The sequence below is a fragment of the Chiloscyllium plagiosum genome, chromosome 18 (genome assembly GCF_004010195.1).
Source record: "Chiloscyllium plagiosum isolate BGI_BamShark_2017 chromosome 18, ASM401019v2, whole genome shotgun sequence".
NCBI classification, from domain to species: Eukaryota; Metazoa; Chordata; class Chondrichthyes; order Orectolobiformes; family Hemiscylliidae; genus Chiloscyllium; species Chiloscyllium plagiosum.
This window is the reverse complement of record NC_057727.1, coordinates 32,888,829-32,909,449: the sequence shown is the minus strand read 5'-3', so window position 1 is coordinate 32,909,449 and position 20,621 is coordinate 32,888,829. Positions and strand designations below refer to the sequence as shown.

The 20,621-nt window shown below is 38.8% G+C and overlaps 1 protein-coding gene across 3 annotated transcripts in view; it reads right to left on the bottom strand.

The window, feature by feature from the left end:
- Positions 1–4,377: 4,377 nt before the first annotated feature.
- The window catches only part of atp6ap1la (ATPase H+ transporting accessory protein 1 like a), a 37,040-nt gene continuing 20,796 nt past the window's right edge, over positions 4,378–20,621 (bottom strand). Inside the window, exons 6-10 of one of the 3 annotated variants that reach the window (XM_043708119.1) lie at positions 20,365–20,447; positions 15,321–15,565; positions 13,994–14,044; positions 11,845–12,088; positions 4,378–5,282 (exon numbers count right to left, since the gene is read on the bottom strand). In XM_043708119.1, coding sequence (XP_043564054.1) covers positions 5,112–5,282; positions 11,845–12,088; positions 13,994–14,044; positions 15,321–15,565; positions 20,365–20,447 — 794 coding nt within the window. In that variant the 3' untranslated portion in view covers positions 4,378–5,111. The remainder of the gene's footprint in view (positions 5,283–11,844; positions 12,089–13,993; positions 14,045–15,320; positions 15,566–20,364; positions 20,448–20,621) is intronic. The other 2 variants (XM_043708120.1, XM_043708121.1) reach the window with 2 other exon arrangements.

Below are 20,621 nucleotides of genomic sequence, written 5' to 3'. Positions count from 1 at the left end.
TGAATTAAACTCCATCTGCCATTTCTCACCCCATTGGCCCAACTGATCAAGTTCCTGTTGTAATCTGAGGTAACCCTCTTCACTGTCCACTACACCTCCAATTTTGATGTCATCTGCAAACTTACTAACTGTACCTCTTATGCTCGCATCCAAATCATTTATGTAAATGACAAAAAGTAGAGGACCCAGCACCGATCCTTGTGGCACTCCACTGGTCACAGGCCTCTAGTCTGAAAAACAACCCCCCACCACCACCCTTTGTCTTCTACCTTTGAGCTAGTTCTGTATCCAAATGGCTAGTTCTCCCTTTATTCCATGAGACCTAACCTTGCTAATCAATCTCCCATGGGGAACCTTGTCGAACGCCTTACTGAAGTCCATTTAGATCACATCTACTGCTCTGCCCTCATCATCTTCTTTGTTACTTCTTCAAAAAACTCAATCAAGTTTGTGAGACATGATTTCCCACGCACAAAGTCATGTTGACTATCCCTAATCAGTCCTTGCCTTTTAGCGCGATGTTAATTAATCTCTTTCTTATAATTAACATGCTTGCCTGATCCTCCTTACGTGCAGTATTATAACGTGAGCCATACTTGTAAATGGATTGTCCCACTGAAGCTCCTGGCAAAAAGAAATTCACAACCATTCAGATCAAGAAGAAGGTGAGAAATAAGGCCATAACCACAAATCAGAAGCTGAACTCTGATATCCACCCAGACTAAACTCGAATATCTTTCCTGAAATTTTGGAAGAGCTACCCAAAGAAAGATGCCCTGAAACCAAATAACCATGTTGACGGCACTGGGTAGAAATGGGTGCAGAATATAATCAAGAAGGTTAATGGAATGCTGGCCTTGATACCTCGAAGATTGGTGTATAAGGATACAGAAGTTATGCTGCAGTGCTACAAAACCATTGTTAGAGTCCACTTATAGTACTGTGAGCAGTTCTGGACACCACATGTCAGGAAGGATATATTGTCCTTGGAAGGTGTACAACGTAGGTTTACAAGAATGATACCTGGACTTTGAGTGTTACATTATGAAGAGACATTATATAAACTAGGCCTGTTTTCCCTAAAATTTAGCAAGTTAAAAGTGATCAAAGTCTTCAAGATATTGACAGGAAAAGATAGGTTAGATAAGGAAAAATTATTTCCACTAGTTCAGGATTCTGGAACTAGGGTGCCTAAAGATTAAGGCCAGACCATCGAGAGATGTTGGGTGGCATTTCAACACACAAGGGTGGTAGATCTTTGGAACTCTCTTCCATAAAATGGTAGTTGATACTAGATTAATTAATTTTAAATTGGAGATAGATGAATTTTTGATCAATAATGGTATTAAAGAATCATGGACCAAAGACAGGTAGAGAGAGATCGGTCACTATCAGCCATGATCTCATTGAATGGCCTTCCCCGGTTCCTATTTCCTTTGAAAATCAACAACGAAGTTAAATTAGAAGAATAGATACACAAAGAAAAATACATTACCAATATGTTCTCTGTCACTGCAGATGATTTTGCAGATTGAGCTGCTGTGAAGAAGAGCTGTAGCTGATGTCAATAAACCATAATAAAGATTGAATGTACAACACCTTCCAATCATTAGCAAGGGAAGCATTGTGTCTAAATGTATCGAGAGTATTTGATGAAATGACTACCTATTTTGAAGACTGAGTATCGGTCATAAATGCAGAGAAGAAAGCAGTGATTCATCCCGTGTAAAGTTACAATAGGATTAAATGTAAATTTTGAAAGAGAGCTCCCATAAATGGAAATCAGGAAAGTAATTCCTGTAGCTGTAGAGGCTACATATTGTTTAAATCCCATCATTATGAGAGAAAAGCCAAATGGATAGCGATAAATTTGTCTGGATCCCAAAGATGGGATAATGATGATGCTTCTTTATTACTCACTTCAATTCTAAAAGAGACTGAAGTAAAAGCTGCAAGTCACCGGAAGCCTTTCACATGGGTAAGGTAGTAGCTATGCAGTATCATTATTTATAAGCTTTCCAGCTCTCATTTAAACTGAGTAATGACTCCCCACTATGCTCTCACCTTGTTAACCCTGCGGTGTTCCGTGCAGCTCGAGAACATTGGTTGTTAAAGTGATATTTCAGTGTTGAATTCAATTAATTAAATTATTTAATTACTGAAATGATTGACCCATAATCTCTTCAAAGGGTTTCCTACTCCCCTTTGGAACATGTCCTGGTAAGGGAATTGGATAAGATCCCATCAGGTTTCCAGCATGTCAAGATTTTCCAGGAACCAAAATATAAATATATATTCTTCCATCGCTATAGTTCTATCTGATCTGCATTTGCTATTTATTTTTGTGATAAAATACGGTTCCATAATTTTATTACTTCTATTCTGCATTTACTTATTGTAGGGTAATATTCAAACATTTATAGAAAAGTAACAAGAAAGAATAATATAAAACTGGAAAATTTGTTCTTAAATACTTTAAATATCAAAGTTAATGACATGGAAACATAAACATTGTGAAATACTTACTGCAGCATTTAGAAAATTACAACTTGAAGTAGTTTCAAGAAGGTAAGCAAAGAACACTTCTGAGATTTTATTTTTCTGATTTACTTTTTTCTGTTTTTAAATGAAGATAACTAGCGATTATACAAAGCATTACAGAGCAAATCAAGTAAATATAAAGGTATACTTTTCTTTTGAAACAAAGGAATTTCTTTTTAAGGAAGTAATGCATAGACAAGAACCTAATAAGTTTTCTGTTAGAATATTAATTTGAACAAATGTCTACCATCGTCGTTGGAGTGATTCAAATAAAGAGTTCTGGGTACTACTGTTGGTCTCTGTGTTTTGGATGAGGAGAGTTTATTTTTCTTTACCCTTGTTCAAGAAAGACATTTTCTTTGATTTACGTTTTTTTTTACACAAAAACAATAAAGAGTTCTGGGAAGATTGGGACATGCTGGGAGAGAACACCACATGGAGAGGACAAGGAGGCTGGGGTAAGTGTGATAGTTTGTAGAATAGAAGAATAAAAGATTAGTTTGCTTTTTAGAAGGATGATGATGACAGATGTAAGCGAGAGAGAACCCAAGTAGAGACAACTATTAAGAAGTAGCTAACAGGAGCTAAGGGACAAAATCAGAAATTGCTGGAAAAGCTCAGCAGCTTTCTCTGTTCTGATGCTAACATCTTTTCCAAAAATTTATGATTTTGAAAATATTGAAATGTAATTGAACTTTTTTGATCAAACATTTTCAATTGCTATCTGCAAAGCATTATTTAGAATTTCACTTTAGGCATCAACTCTAGGGTTCTCACATTGTCAATCATCGCTCCTTGCTGTTGTGGTCCTGTCAATCATAAAAAAAACTACAAAGAAAAAAGAAATGACAAGATTGCACAAAACTCCCTTCCTAGCTAAAAACCAAAGAGTTATTAAGAAGGCATACAGTGTTTTAGCTTTTATTAATAGAGGGATCGAGTTCCGGAACCGTGAGGTTATGCTACAGCTGTGCAAAACTCTAGTGCAGCTGCACTTGTTGTATTGTGTACAGTTCTGGTCACCGCATTATAAGAAGGATGTGGAAGCTTTGGAAAGGGTGCAGAGGAGATTTACTAGGATGTTGCCTGGAATGGAGGGAAGGTCTTATGAGGAAAGGCTGAGGGACTTGAGGCCGTTTTCGTTAGAGAGAAGAAGGTTGCGAGGTGACTTAATAGGGACATATAAGATAATCAGAGGGTTAGAAAGGGGGACAGGGAAGGCCTTTTTCCAAAAATGGTTACAGCGAGCACGAAGGGGCATAGCTTTAAATTGAGGGATGATAGATATAGGACAGATGTCAGAGGTAGTTTCTTTACTCAGAGAGTAGTAAGGGTATGGAATGCTTTACCTGCAATGGTAGTAGATTTGCCAACTTTAAGTACATTTAAGTCGTCATTGGACAAGCATATGGACGTACATGGAATAGTGTAGGTTAGATGGGTTTCAGATTGGTATGACAGGTCGGTGCAACATCAAGGGCCGAAGGGCCTGTACTGCGCTGTAATGTTCTATGTTCTATAACTGCAGATGCATATCAGAAATTGCTGAAAAGCTCAGCAGCTTTCTCTGTACTGATGCTAACATCTGCTGAGCTTTTCTAACAATTTCTGTTTTTGTTTCTGACTACCAGCATCTGCAATTCTTTGATTTTTAGCTAGGAAGGGAGTTTTGTGTAATCCCATCGTTGTTTCTTTGCCTTTGTAGTTTATTTTATGATTGACAAGACCACAAAAGCAAGGAGTGATGATTGACAATGTGAGAACCCTAAAGTTGATGCCTAAAGTGAAACTCTAAATAATTCTTTGCAGATATTCATTGAAAATGTTTTATCAAAAAAGTTAAATTACATTTTGATATTTTCAATAAAAAGAAATTGGCCTGGCTTCTGCATTCAGTATATAATAAAGCAACAAGAATCAATCACAGGGTTTGTTCCTGTCTGTGCCAGGTTAGCTTTCCTAGTTTCTTTGTGCTTGGACTATGTTAAAGAAAAAATACTCAGGGTTTCTGCCTCTAATTTCTAACTCGTGAATTGGTGAAAAAAACCTCATCCTGTTTTGCTTTAGTCTCTGTAGGGCTTTATTTACCTCCTATCACTGTCATATAAGGTATTTATAACTGGGAAACCTTTTGATGCCTGTGGTGGTGCTTGGGTAACATTACGCATAGATTGCCATGAGCCTTGGGTCAATCAAAGTGTTAAAAGAAAATTGATTTAAATTTTATGCTGATGTTTACATTACCCTGCTCATTCGTGACCATTAGCTTACTAACTGCTATCAAGCACCCACTTGAATGTGCATCCTTTACATATCGTATCATACATGCCAGAAACAATAGGAAGTGATATAATGTACCGTATTAAATAAAATTCTTGCTTAAGGTGGATTTAAGAAACAGTCTTAAGATATAAACCTGGCATATTTTGATGAGGTGTAAGGTACCTTTGTCAGGTAATATAGGTGAGGAAAATGCAGGCTAAAAAATTTGCAGTTTTTGGTGGAAGTCTTGGTAGAGATTACTCTGCATGAGCTTCTTCCACCTTAGGGCTGTAAACAATGGTTTTGGATTAATTGTACTCTTCCATTCTTTTTAAATGGATCAACATATGCCCTGCATAAGCCAGAACAAGCACAAGTATGAGAGAAATTACTAGGCCCATCAAGACAGCTGGTGTGAAGAATGAGGCACAGTCTCTTGCTGAAGCAAAGTGTCCCACTTTAATATTAAAGCCTTGAATCTGCAGAGATATCAAAGAAGAAAAAATATTATCTTTCTAAGCTAATACACTCACCATAAAACTTTGATCAGGTTTAAGCTACAATAATCATTAGTGACAATTACAGCTGTAAGCATAAAATAGAAGTATAAAGTTAAAACTATATGCTCAGCTTGGTGTTGAGCATAATATTATAATAACATTACAGGAGACCCAAATTCATTTATGTACATGTGATTCAGATATACCTATACACATGCATGTTCCTTCGGCATTAAGGTAAAACTGTTGGGGAAAAAAAAGATTTGAAACAAATGTCCTTATTTGTATTTCTATACAAGTTATTCACTACTTTAGGAACACGTGTCTTCCCATATAATTCAAGAACATCCCCCTGGGTTGAGCAAAATAGCAGCACCAAAACTACTATAAAAGTGAGGATTGCTGACAAGTAGAATACTAATACAAATGGATGGGAAAAAAGCAGAACTTTGCTATGTTTTAAAACATATTAAGAATTATTGTAATATTTTGACCTTTTAATTCTAGATATTTTCATGAGTTTGGTGTTAATATCGGCAAATCTTATGTGCCCTATAATCCAGAAAGCAATCATTCTTATGCTACATCTAAATAATGACTCTTGTGATAATTTTCTTATCTTTAAAGGCTGACCAAATATTTTTGTGCATTGCCCTCAGCTACCCATGCATGCCTCCTGCCATGCGGATCAACTGCCACTATCAGTAGCTGTTCCTTAAGACATCTCAGTACTATAATTTCTCCATTTTCTTCTCCTGTTGACCCAGATTTTGGACACATTACCTAATATCTCCTTTGCTCAACATCCATTTTTATGGAGAAAGTGAGGACTGCAGATGCCGGAGATCAGAGCTGAAAATGTGTTGCTGGAACAGCGCAGCATGTCAGGCAGCATCCAGGGAACAGGAGAATCGACGTTTCGGGCATAAGCCCTTCTTCAGGAATGAGGAAAGTGTGTCCAGCAGGCTAAGATAAAAGGTAGGGAGGAGGGACTTGGGGGAGGGGCGTTGGAAATGCGATAGATGGAAAGAGGTCAAGGTGAGGGTGATAGGTCAGACTGGGGTGGGGGCGGAGAGGTCAGGAAGAAGATTACAGGTTAGGAAGGCAGTGCTGAGTTCGATGGATTTGACTGAGACAAGGTGGGGGGAGGGGAAATGAGGAAACTGGTGAAATCCGAGTTCATCCCTTGAGGCGGTGGATGGGAGATCCTCTGAGGTGATGAGGTTATGGATGGTCTGGGAGATGATGGTTTGGTGGTGGGGGGTGGGGTCATGGTCAAGGGGGCAGTAGGAGGAGGTATCTGCGAGCTGGCGTTTGGCCTCAGCGGTGTGCCTTTGTGAAGACCTTGGCGCATTTACGATGACATGTTGAATATTCACTCTATTGGATGAAGATTAAGGCTCTAAACCAAACAGTTTACTTCATTAAATAAGCAACAGTTTAGATATCAAACAGTGCAGATATTCCAACCTTCAATACATTTAACATAATCAAGTCGCTACACACTTTTTTCTGTATATGGACTATAAGGCAGAAACTCACTTCACACTTGTGAAAACTCCTGCAGTTCTGAACAGATCCAGCCCTCCGGTATATGAAATTACAATTTATATAAAACTTCTAATTTATGGAAAAGAAAAGTCCCCAGTGCTACAGAAGCAAAATCAACTTCCAAGCCTTTCCTGGCTGGAAAGGTAAAGGTTGATCGTTGCAAAAAGCACTTGAAGCCCAATATAATCCTGACCACCAGTCACTTGTTGGAACTAAGAATGTCCCTGTAGCCTAGATAAAGTTATCAGAACAAAGTGACTACTCCACAATGGACCTGATTTTGCGGTCCCTGCCAAATTCTTTTGGGACTATTGCTGTAGGAAGTAGAGATCACGTCTAGTGAAACATGACTCAGCTGATGGCCGTACAGTTGTCGATTAACTGAAGCTTGAACACGGCCTTAATAGATGTTAATTACTCTTGATGCTTAACTAGGATGAGTTATCTCAGCTCACCTCAACTGTATTTAAGATTTGGTCTGTTGAAAGTGCACAATCAATAAGATTTTCACAGTCAGAAAGGAGAGATCACAGCAGGAGTGAGACACTATCCAAGTGATACATAGTTCAGGTGTTGTGGTTCTGTTCGCCGAGCTGGGAATTTGTGTTGCAGACGTTTCGTCCCCTGTCTAGGTGACATCCTCAGTGTTTGGGAGCCTCCTGTGAAGCGCTTCTGTGATGTTTCCTCCGGCATTTATAGTAGTTTGTCTCTGCCGCTTCCGGTTGTCAGTTCCAGCTGTCAGTTGCAGAGGTCGATATATTGGGTCCAGGTCGATGTGCTTATTGATTGAATCTGTGGATGAGTGCCATGCCTCTAGGAATTCCCTGGCTGTTCTCTGTTTGGCTTGTCCTATAATAGCAGTGTTGTCCCAGCTTGTCATGGTTAGAGTGTACCTATAGAAGATGTTACCACTAATAGGAGAGACTAGAACCCATGTGTACAGCCTCAAAATGAAGGGATGACCTTTTAGACCCAAAACTTTTTTTAAAATTTACATTCTCAGGTTTTGGCATTTACATATGAAAGAAGTGAAACTATCATAGTCATTCTAACAGATGAGAGACTTAACAAACAAGTCAAGATATTTTTCAATGTATAATTTCAGTTACATCACACTGCAAACTTTTGCTATAAATTCTGTGTCTTACAATTGTGTTCTCCACAACCACCTGATGAAGGAGCAGCGCTCCGAAAGCTAATGCTTCCAGTTAAACCTGTTGGACCATAACCTGGTGTTGTGTGATTTTTTAACTGTCTGATGAAGACAGTGAATTGGGCTTTAGCAGTGGAAGCATTGAGATATGGGCTGGCAAACGTTTCTTCTGCTAATAAAGACTTTTTTTTCTTTATTTGAGGAAAGAAATGACGCTTTTATAGCAGCAACATATAAAGCTGCCATGCTTCTGACTATATTGGTGCATATTGTCAGCATCAGAAACATAAGATCCATGAACTATTAGCTGTTGTTCTAGCCCTTGCTGATTTTTCATTATTTTTATGCTTTCATCTATTTTGGTTTGGAGTTGTCACTTTTGAACTGAGAAACAGCTGTGTTAAAAGGAAAACAGACCAAATAAGCTTTTGTTTATTCGTGAGGCCAGGCCTGAGCTTTTTTTTTTAAATTGCAAGCTGGTTGCAGAACAAGAGTTTCTGCAGATGCTTCATCACTGGGAAAAGCATTATATTTAAACAGATGTAGAAGTTGGCTATTAATGAAGTCAGTACCTGGGAGTTGGTTCCAATAAGTGATGGCACGGTAGCTCACTGGTTAGCACTGCTGCCCCACAAGCCAGGGATCTGGATTCCATCCTCAGGGGACTGTCTGTGTGGAGTTTACATGTTCTGGTTGTAAGTTTGCTTGCTGAGCTGGTAGATTTGTTCTTGGACACTTTGTCACCATTCTAGGTAACATTATCAGTGAGCCTCTGATGAAGCACTGGTGTTCTGTCTCGCTGACTATTTGTGTGTCTTGGTCTGTTGTGGTGGGTGATAGCACTTCCAGTTCTTTTTCTGAGAGGGTGGTAAATGGGGTTCAAGTCGATATGTTTGTTAATGGAGTTCTAGTCTGAATGCCGGGGCTCTAGGATTTCCAGTGCATGTCTTTGTTTAGCCTGTCCCAGAATGGATGTATTGTCCCAGCCAAACTGGTGTCCCTCTTCGTCTGTGTGTATGGATATTAGTGATAGTTGGTCATGTCTTTTGGTGGCTAGTTGGTGCTCATGTATCCTGGTGGCTAGTTTCCTGCCCGTCTGACCTATGTCATGTTTGTTGGCGTCCTTGCAGGGTATTTTGTGTATGATGTTCGTTCTGCTGGTTGTTGGCACGGGCTCCTTTAAATTCATCAAGAGCTGTTTCAGTGTGGTGGTAGGTTTGTGGGCTAGGGGGCCACAATGCCTAGGGGGCGGAGTAGCCTGGTCATCATCTCAGAGATATCTTTGACGTATGGCAGGGTGGCTAGAGTTTCTGGGCATGTTGCATCTTCTTGTTTAGGTCTGTTGTGTAGGAATTGGTGGACTGCACTTAATCGAGTACCCGTTGTTTTATGAATATGATGTGTAAGTGTTTTTCCTCAGCTTCTCATACTTCCTGGGTTCTGCAGTGTGTTGTGGCTCGTTTAAATAATGTCCTGATGCAGCTCCATTTGTAGGTGTTGGGATGATTGCTCCTGTAGTTGAGTATCTGGTCAGTGTGTGTGGCTTTCCTGTAGATGCCGGTCTGCAACTTTCCATTGGCTTTTCATTCTATTGTGACATCTAGGAAGGGGAGTCTGTTGTTGTTCTCTTCCTTTTTTGTGAGCTTCCTACCGGTAAGGATGTTGTTTATGGGTTTCTTCTAATTTGTTGCATTTCATGATGACAAAGGTGTCATCCACATAGAAGACTCAAACCTTGGGCTGGATCGTGGGAAGGGCTGTTCATTCTAACTTCTGCATAACTGCTTCTGTTAAAAGTCCTGATATTGGTGACCCCATAGGCATCCCATTGAATTGTTTGTAGACCTGTGCCTCACAAGAAAAGGTTTGTGAGGCACAGGTCTACTAGTTTGAGGATGCTGTCCTTGCTGATGGAGTTGGTGCTGTCAGGTGTTTGTGTCCTTGGTTCATCTAGCAGTGAGACCAGTGTTTCTTTGGCCAGGGTGATGTTTATTGATGTGAAAAGGGCTGTCACGTTGAAGGAAACCATGATCTCATCATCCTCCACCTTGGTGTCTTTGATGATATTAAGGAATTCCTGGGTGGAGTGGATGGAGTGGCTTGAGTCTTCTACTGGGTGTTTCATTTTGCGTTGTAGTTCCTTTGCTAGTCTGTATGTTGCTGTATCGGGAAGTGAAATTATGTGTCTGAGGGGGCCTCTTGTTTATGTAATCGATAGAAACAGGGTGTGTTGGATCCTTCCGGTTTCATTCTTTGGAAGTCTGTCTTGTTAATTTCGGCCCATAGGCACCATGGTAGCCCACAAGCCTACCACCACACTGAAACAGCTCCCGATGACTTTAAAGAACCCGTACCAACAACCAGCAGAATGAACATCATAAACAAAATACCCTGCAAGGACTGCAACAAACATTACATTGGACAGACAGGTAGAAAACTAGCCACCAGGATCATGAGCACCAATTAGTCACCAAACAACATGACCAACTATCACTAATGTTCATACACACAGGCAAAGGGGGACACCAGTTCAACTGGGACAATACATCCATCCTGGGACAGGCTAAACAAAGAACACACACTTGAATTCCTAGGAGACTGGCATTCAAACCAGGACTCCATTAACAAACATATTGATTTGGACCCCATTTACCAACCTCTGAGAAAAAGCACTGGAAGTGATATCACCCACCACAACAGACCAAGACACATAAATAGTAAGTGGGACAGAACACCAGTGCTTCATCAGAGGCTCACTGATAATGTTACCTAGTGTAGCGATGAAATGTCTGAGAACAAATCTACCAGTTCAATGAGCAAACTTACAATCTAATACAAAATCTGAGCTACAAATCTTTTCTAAAATAGTTTATATGTTCTTCCTGTGTCTACATGGGTTTCCACTGGGTGCTCTCCTCTCTCTGGCTGAAGAAATATCTCCTCACTTCCATTCTAAATTGACCCCCTCTAATTCTAAGGCTGTGCCCACAGGTCCTAGTATCTCCACCTAACGGAAACAAATTCCCAGCATCCACCCTTTCTAAGTTATGTATTATCTTGTAAGTTTCTATTAGTTCTCTCCTCAACCTTCTAAACTCTAATGAATACAATTCCAGGATCCTCAGCTGTTCATCGTATGTTAGGCCTTCCATGAAGGGCTTTTGCCCGAAACATCGATTTTGCTGTTCGTCGGATGCTGCCTGAATTGCTGTGCTCTTCCAGCACCACTGATCCAGAATCTGGTTTCCAGCTTCTGCAGTCATTGTTTTTACCTTTTTACTTCCATGCCAGGGATCATCTGTGTGAATCTCCGCTGGATATGATCTAGTGCCAGTATGTCCTTCCTGAGGTAGCAGAATGGGTCTGGTGCGTTACTGTTTGGAGGGTTGGTGTGGACTTGTTGGGCCGAAGAACCTGTTATTACACTGTAGGGATTCCATAAAAAGTCTGGTTAGGAACCTTTGAGATCAATTCTGAGGGACTTTGAAGGTTTTAATTTTACTTTTCTATAAATATCCGGAAGTGCCATTGCACACAACTGAGCAATTTTCCACCACAAAAACCATTGTAACTTTTTTTAAACGCTAACCGCCACCAGTAAGGTTTTAATGTTGTTGTGTTGCAAATTCAGTGGTTGGAAAGCTGATTTTGTTCAGCTGTCCTTCTCAATGTGGCAACATTATATGAAGTCCAACATTGCCCAATGGTGAAAAAAGTGCTACAACTGATCAAAATATAACATGCATTTCCATTGAATTACTCAAATTAGCAGATTTCCTATTTGAATTATCACAAATACTTTATAAACATATTTTACTTTATTGAAATAAACTATACCTGAAACTCCACAAAGGTAATATGCCACAATCTTGTTCTGTCTTCTTGGAATCTGGACACGAGTAGTGCTTCATGTTTCTGCAGACTACTGATGTATTGACAGTGGTATGAATTTGTAACTGGAGCATAGATTTCAGATGCATTGAATATTGCTTGTAATGAATTGTTGTGGAAGATCTGCACAAAATCCAGGCTAAACCATTTCTGAACAGAAGTTGTATGATAATTATATGACATTTCAAACCTATAATTAGACAGTAGAAGCACTGAAGTCCTTGTCCACAAAATATTTCAAATGTTAAAACTTGTATTACCATTGTGTATCACAGTGTTAGCCAAAAAGGTATGTTTAATCAATCTGCCCAGGGATGTTATGACACACCTCTAGAGCAAAAGGAACTGAAACATAGTCTCCTAACTCTGATAATAGGAACATTACCCACTGTGCCACAAGACCCCAAGTGTTGAACAGATATATACTCTATAATTAAAATGTTCAGAGATGTTATTTCACATTGCTAAAGCAGATGGGACTTGAACACAGTTCTCCTGTCTCAGACTTAGAGACTCTACCACTGTGGTTCAAGAGCCCCTCCGTGATTGGGAAATAAGTTCTGTTGATTTGTGAACAACACCTGTCTTGTTTTGGCACAAGTTGTCATATCATAATTAGATAACTAATATTTTGCAATGACAATACTAAATATCTGTACAAGGCAGTAAATTGATTAAAGCATTCAGTTGATGTTGACAGATAAATGTCCCTAACAATAGCTGTGGGATAGCCAGATATACCATTAACTTACTTAGGTTATTTTACTCTGTTTTGTTTGGTGACCATAGTGTAGATTGTGCAGGTACATGTTTTGACAGGGTATCTATATGGAAAGATTAAAATTACGTTGTGGCATTCCCCCCACCCCTGTAACAGTGGTTCAACAAATGCTACAACTGGGAGCCTTAAAGATTAGGAATACTCTTGGATTGATCCTTGGATTGTGCTGACTTTGGTGATCCTAGAGTGCTCATAGAAATGCTGCAACTGAGCTCAACATACCTGACTTATGAAAATGAAAAGTGTCCATATCTCTCTCAAGCAATTTTAACTGCTTTATATCACCAAAGGATAATACTGAGCTGAGCAATGTTCATTATGCAGGAGTTACTGCCACCGTTTATCATCAGGTATACTTATATCTGATGACTACTTATTCTGAAGTATTACAGGATGATTAACATTTGTGGAGCTCAGCAAAGTATTGTGTTTAAAAGAAGAAAGAGGAGAAATTGTTGTGAATGAAAGGGGTTATGATGTAGTTATTACAAGTATACCAAGGATGAATTAAAGCTTAAGAATATATTATGATGTCTTAGCTCGTTATTAATGGGATTAAATGTACAGGGTGTTTTGCTATTTGGCTTCAGACATTCTAATGTATCAGTGATTTTGAAGCTGAAATATGCTTCTTGCACTCTGACAGTCTACTACTGTGCATAATGATCCATGAACACATAAACCCACCAAGGAAACACTGGAAGTATTTTTCTTGTATTCTGTCAGAAAGACATCTAGACCCAAGAATCAAATATGTCCACTGTCCTGCATTCAAACTAAAAGGTTGACTAACATTATTAATAAACATAGATATGAATCATGAAATGTCTGTGCTGGTTCTCTTCATTGAAACATCAAAAATTATTTTCCCAAAAGTCAATGGTCTGTAGTTAAAAGAAATTGAAAACATTTCCCATTTACTGTTCAAGTTTTTTCATCTCGCTTAACTTGTTCTGACCACTTAATCAATTTACCATCCTAGCCACAAAGATTTAACTAAGATATTCTTGAGATGGAATCAGGATTAAGGGTAATTTAAAGAGCATTATTATAGTACGTTCATCTAAACTGATTGCTTATTCTTTGGGTCCCACACAATTGCATCTTTCCCTTACTCCTTCTACAATATATTTGTGCCTGTAATGTATCTTTATACGTCAAAAAGTTTATAATCCAAATCTGTCATTTGAAACAAGTAAAATGATAGAGAGCAATATACTAGACTATGTAACAGATTGTAAATCACATATGCTTGACTGAACTCAGAGGGAATGTTCAGTGTACAGTGCTAAGCAACTAAGTAATAATCCTTACCTAATGACAAGTTGCTTTAGATTTCCAACATCACCATAGTTCAAGGAAAGCCTGAATGTAACAAAGTAAAACTGTAAGCAGAAAGAATTGGTCCTGTATTTCATAACAAAATGAAGATTTACATATAGAAAGGTTAAATTCAGACAATATAGTGTTAATCATTATTCAGGTTGTAAATCATTTTTAAGATGCATTTAAATGCATTTCAAAGTAAGGAATGAGACCAATGGACAATGCAACATTTTTCACAATTTGCATTTGTTATCAAGATCAAATGATCTAATTTTAGGTCTCTCTTTTCTGTCTCCTCCAAACGTTTTTCACATCTCTTGCACTCAATTTTCTATATTACTCCTTGGAATGCATCAGTTTCTAATATCTTCCCAAAACATCACATTGTTTTGGTTTACTGTCTCTTATAATGTTCTCATCAATTTTTCAAGACAGCAATTCTGAGTAAAGTCATTCAGTTTCCTCCATAGATCACTCAAAATATACTACTACCAGCTTCATCATATTTCTATTTACTTGTGTCAAATTCATGGAAATTTTCCTTGTTTTTCTGACTGCTTTTTAGCAATCACTAGCATGTGAAATAAAAGATTACATGTTGCTCCAAAGTTCCTGCAATATCAAAACCAATACTTAGCTAGGATTCATTTATTCTTTTCCCATTTCAAATCAAAATAATATCTTGCTCAACTTTAATGTAATATATTGCAAAAGAAAATCAGAAACATCAGCACAAATTCAAATACCAAAGACTAGGTCCATGACATGAAGACATGCAATTCTATCTGCTAAAATATGAAGACTATTTACACCAGAATTGATCAATACACTACAGAATATACATGTCATTGGAATTGATGACTGCTTAAATACAGATACCATTTTAAGATCAAAACACAATTGAACCTTAAAAGCAAAGAAACAAATAACATGGTTTATTTTAGAATTACTTTTCCATTCCTCCCATCTATCTTTCTCTGAATCACATCTAAGATCTCACTATCTGTAATTAAAACTTGACTCTCAACTATAGTTTGCTTTGTGTTGTGGATTTGTGCCGACTGAGAAATGAGTTAAAACTCTAAACTCATTTTAGTCAACTAAATTAAAATATTTCATTTCCATCATCTGTATGATTCTCAGCTATCATACTTAAATAATGTTCATAGCACTTCTTACTCCCCTCAAAATAATAAATGAGTTAAATATCACTATGTTCATTTGTTTCTAACCTACTTGCAATAATGTTCTTTTAAAATATTCTAATTCTAATGTAAAATGTCCAAATGAAAAGTGCAATGTATCTATGACTTACATAGCTTTATCTGCAGTACATGTTGAATCCCTGGTATTAATTTTGGGAGCAGTGCTCCCAAAAGTTCTGTTTGTCAAATCTATCTCGGGCTGGTCTCCAATTCGGAGTGTTACCTTCTTAGCTATGAAGAGAATGCAGGGCATTTCACCATCTGTAACATTTATGGGAGGATACTGGTTCCAGCTTGGGATCTGCAGAAGATGTCTACCTGTATTCATTACTTCATTGAAAGCATGTCTAACAACCTATGAAAAAAAGATATCAGAAATGAATTCCTATTTATGAATGTTGAGATAACTATTCAATGAAACTTGTTCATTGTTTCAACTTAAGAACTCAAAGACTAAAGAATGATCTGCTGTTGCAATGAAAACAGGATAAGTATAACATATATGGTTGGAAACTGAAAGACGAAACAATGTTTGCGAAATATTTTATCTGACAACTCCATCAAAGTAAATATTATTTGAAGTCTGGCAGAATAGATATTAAATTCACAACTCCTTTTTTCAAAAGGTAACCAATCTACCAATAGTGATTGCATACACTTTCATAGAAATTGCAACAGATTTTAATAAGTCTATATTTATCGTCTATATGAGCATGTTCCAATACACCCTTCCTTTCCTAAATCTTTTTACACGCTTTCCTTCTACAATTTATCTCACTTGTTCTTAAATATCAACAGCTTCTGATCAAATCACGAATTGTGCTAGCAAAATCCACAGCCTCCCTCAAAACTTGATGCATTAAGTGGTCTTTCTATAATAAATATCTATATGTGATTGTATAATTGTGTCCCTTCATTCTGGACCGATTCCACCAGTGGGAGCTGACTTGGGTAGCACTGAACTTCAATTGAAAAGGTGGAAGTTGCATGACAGTACTATTGCTCCTGTGGAGGATAATATAACTCAGATTTTAGTTTGAATGATCTGTTTTGTCTCAAATAGAATCTATACCAGAACAGAACACCAGAACCCATCTTCAGTCACTCTGTCCATAATTCATTCCTTGTTTTCAACCTTTAAACTACATTTTAAAAATAATTGCTACTGATTTCCTCAATTTTGTACATCTTAGTCTTCTCCAATACTATCCACAAAGGGTTTCTAAAATTCAATGTATATACCTTTTATGATGGCTTCATATTAAGAATTATTGTGGACTTAAGTTTGAAATGTTGTACATACCTGGATTCTTTTTTTTAGAAAGCATTCAATAAAAGAACATTGGAACTATTTTTTAAGACATTTCTTGGAAGTCACATTGTCACATCTCTCTGGGTTGTGTGCTCCACTATTCATCGAATCATCATAAAGATTAAGGGTTTAATCAAAATTCCCCAATGTTCCTGTCTTTTAAGACCGAGGTTAAGACAGAGCGTGGACCCAGCTTTCTGGACTCAACAGGAGTTACCATATATTACAGATACATAAATTTTAGCTACAGTAGACAACTAGGAAATGTTGACATATAACTCTATTGGTTAAACTTCTTGCCTTTATAAAATTCCACCTAAATATTATAGGTGGAGGGAAGAATTGTTACGGCGGTTCAATGGTCTTTGTCCACAATGGTCTTTGTCCACAAGGGTTATTGGGATGATCTATTTGCCTTGTCAGCAATTGCTGTTCATTAATTTCATCTTCGCCAGATAAAGGCTGCTCTCTTACAGTCATAGAATCATAGTGATGTACAGCATGGAAACAGACTCTTCGGTCGAACCCGTCCATGCCGACTAGATATCCCAACCCAATCTAGTCCCACCTGGACGCTCCAGGGAAAACAGCCCCAGCCTGTTCAGCCTCTCCCTATAGCTCAAATCCTCCAACTCTGGCAACATCCTTGTACATGTAAATCTTTTCTGAACCCTTTCAAGTTTCATTACATCTTTGCGATAGAAGGAGACCAGAATTGCACACAATATTCCAATAGCGGCCTAACCAATGTCCTGTACAGCCGCAACATCACCTCCCAACTCCTGTACTCAATACTCTGACCAGTAAAAGAAAGCATACCAAACACCTTCTTCACTATCCTATCTACCTGTGACTCCACTTTCAAGGAGCTATGAACCTGCACTCCAGGTCTCTTTGTTAAGCAACACTCCCTTGGACCTTGCCATTAAGTGTATAAGTACTGGTAAGATGTGCTTTCCCAATATGCAGCACCTCGCATTTATCTGAATTAAACTCCATCTGCCACTTCTCAGCACACTGGCCCACCTGGTCAAGATCCTGTTGTAATCTGAGGTAACCCTCTTCACTGTCCACTACACCTCCAATTTTGGTGTCATCAGCAAACTTAAGATGGAAATCAGGAGGGCAAAAAGGGGACATGAGATAGCTTTGGCAAATAGAATTAAGGAAAATCCAAAGGATTTTACAAATACATTAAGGACAAAAGGGTAACTAGGGAGAGAATATGGCCCCTCAATGATCAGCAAGGCAGCCTTTGTGTAGAGCACAGAAAATGGGGAAGATACTAAATGAATATTTTGTATTAGTATTTACTGTGGAAAAGGATATGGAAGATATAGAATGTAGGGAAATAAATGGTGATACCTTGCAAAATGTCCCTATTATAGAGGAGGCTGGGGCTGTTTTCCCTGGAGCATCGGAGGCTGAGGGGTAACTTTATAGAGGTTTACAAAATTATGAGGGGCATGGATAGGATAAGTAGACAAGGTCTGTTCCCTGGGATTGGGGAGCCCAGAAGGATATGGAAGATATAGACTGTAGGGAAATCGATGGTGACATCTTGCAAAATGTCCAGAATACAGAGGAGGAAGTGCTGGATGTCTTGAAAAGGGTAAAGGTGGATAAACCCCCAGGACCAGGTCAGGTGTACCCGAGAACTTCTGTGGGAAGCTAGAGAAGTGATTGCTGGGCTTCTTGCTGAGATATTTGTATCAACGATAGTCACAGGTGAGGTTCCGGAAGACCACATCTTGCAAAATGTCCAGAATACAGAGGAGGAAGTGCTGGATGTCTTGAAAAGGGTAAAGGTGGATAAACCCCCAGGACCAGATCAGGTGTACCCGAGAACTTCTGTGGGAAGCTAGAGAAGTGATTGCTGGGCCTCTTGCTGAGATATTTGTATCAATGATAGTCACAGGTGAGGTTCCGGAAGACCAGAGGTTGGCAAACGTGGTGCCACTGTTTAAGAAGGGCGGTAAAGACAAGCCAGGGTGCTGGCAGGTGGGACTAGATTGGGTTGCGATATCTGGTCAGCGTGGACAGGTTGAACCGAAGGGTCTGTTTCCATGCTGTACATCTCTATGACTCTATAAGTATACTCCTACTGCGTTTATACTCTAAGGATTCACTCGATCTATCCTGTCTATACCTTTCCTATGCTTCCTTCTTTTTCTTAACCAAACCCTCAATTTCTTTAGTCATCCAGCGTTCCCTATACCTACCAGCCTTTCCTTTCACCCTAACAGGAATATACTTTCTCTGGATTCTTATTGTCTCACTTCTGAAGACTTCTCATTTTCCAGCCGTCCCTTTACCTGCAAACATCCATCCCCAGTCAGCATTTGAAAGTTCTTGCCGAATACCATCAAAATTGGCCTTCCTCCAATTTAGAACTTCAACTTTTAGGTCTGATCTATCCTTTTCCATCAGTATTTTAAATCTAATAGAATTATGGTCACTGGCCCCAAAGTGCTCCCCCACTGACACCTCAGTCACCTGCCCTGCCTTGTTTCCTAAGAGTAGGCCAAGTTTTGCACCTTCTGTAGTAGGTACATCCACATACTAAATCAGAAAATTTTCTTGTACGCACTTAACACGTCGAGGGTCAATGTGGACTTGTTGGGCCAAAGGGTCTGTTTCCACACTGTAGGGAATCTAATCTAATCTAAAAACCCTTAACACTATGGCAGTCTCAGTCTATGTTTGGAAAGTTAAAATCCCCTCCATAACCACCTTATTATTCTTACAGATAGCTGAGATGTCCTCACAAGTTTGTTTCTCAATTTCCCTCTGACTATTGGGGGTCTATAATACAATCCCAATAAGGTGATCATCCCTTTCTTATTAGTTCCACCCAAATAACATCCCTGGATGTAGTTCCAGGAATATCCTCCCTCAGCACAGCTGTAATGCTATCCCTTATCAAAAACGCCACTACCCCTCCTCTTGCCTCCCTTGCTGTCCTTCCTGTAGCATTTGCATCCTGGAACATTAAGCTGCCAGTCTTGCCCATCCCGGAGTCATGTTTCTGTAATTGCTATGATATCCCAGTCCCATGTTCCTAACCATGCCCTGAGTTAATCTGCCTTCCCTGTTAGGCCCCTTGCATTGAAATAAATGCAGTTTAATTTATTAGTCCTACCTTGTTCCTGCCTGCCCTGACTGTTTGACTCGCTTCTGTTCTCAACTGTACCAGTCTCAGATTGATCTTTTCCTCACTATCTCCCTGGGTCCCCCCACCTTACTCATTTAAGTCCTCCCGAGCAGCTCGAGCAAATCTCCCAGCCAGTATATTAGTCCCCTTCCAATTTAGGTACAATCCGTCCTTCTTGTACAGATCACTTCTACTCCAAAAAAGATTCCAATGATCCAAAAATGTGAATCCTTCTCCCATACACCAGCTCCTCAGCCATGCATTCATCTGCTCTGTCCTCCCATTCCTGCCCTCACTAGGACCGGGAGTAATCCAGATATTACTACTCTCGAGGACTTCCTTTTTAAATTCCTGCCTAACTCTCTGTCATCTCCCTTCAGAATCTTAACTTTTTCCCTTCCTCTGTCGTTGGTTCAAATGTGGACAATGACCTCTTGATGGCCACTAGGAGATGTGGAGAAAAGGTCAAAAAATCTTACTTAATTCCTTTCTCCTGATTGAGCACCAACTGCTTTCATCTTAACAGTTTGTCAAAATTGCATGGCTAAGTTGTAAATTTAGCAGCATTTTGGGTATGAACAAGTACTATAATTATCCATTGGCACAGCAAAATGTTTAGTAAGCACATAATTTATGAGCAACCAATTGGATAATAAAAATGAGTTTGCAGTGGTTTTATATCTCATACCTGTGAACTCCTGCCAGCTGTGAAAATAGCTGTGTAGGGAATATTGTTTGCTTTTAAGGCACTGGTGACCAACTTAATGACATCTGTTTAAAAATAAATAAAATACTGTTGAGCAGATTCTGAGTTCTTTTTGCTCTTTCTAACATAATACTGACCACAATATCACAAAGTTTATTTCATAATTAAATCTGCAATTATATCCCACTTTTCCTTGTTATACAATGTGAAAAAAAGACAATTAAAGATTAGCTGATTGC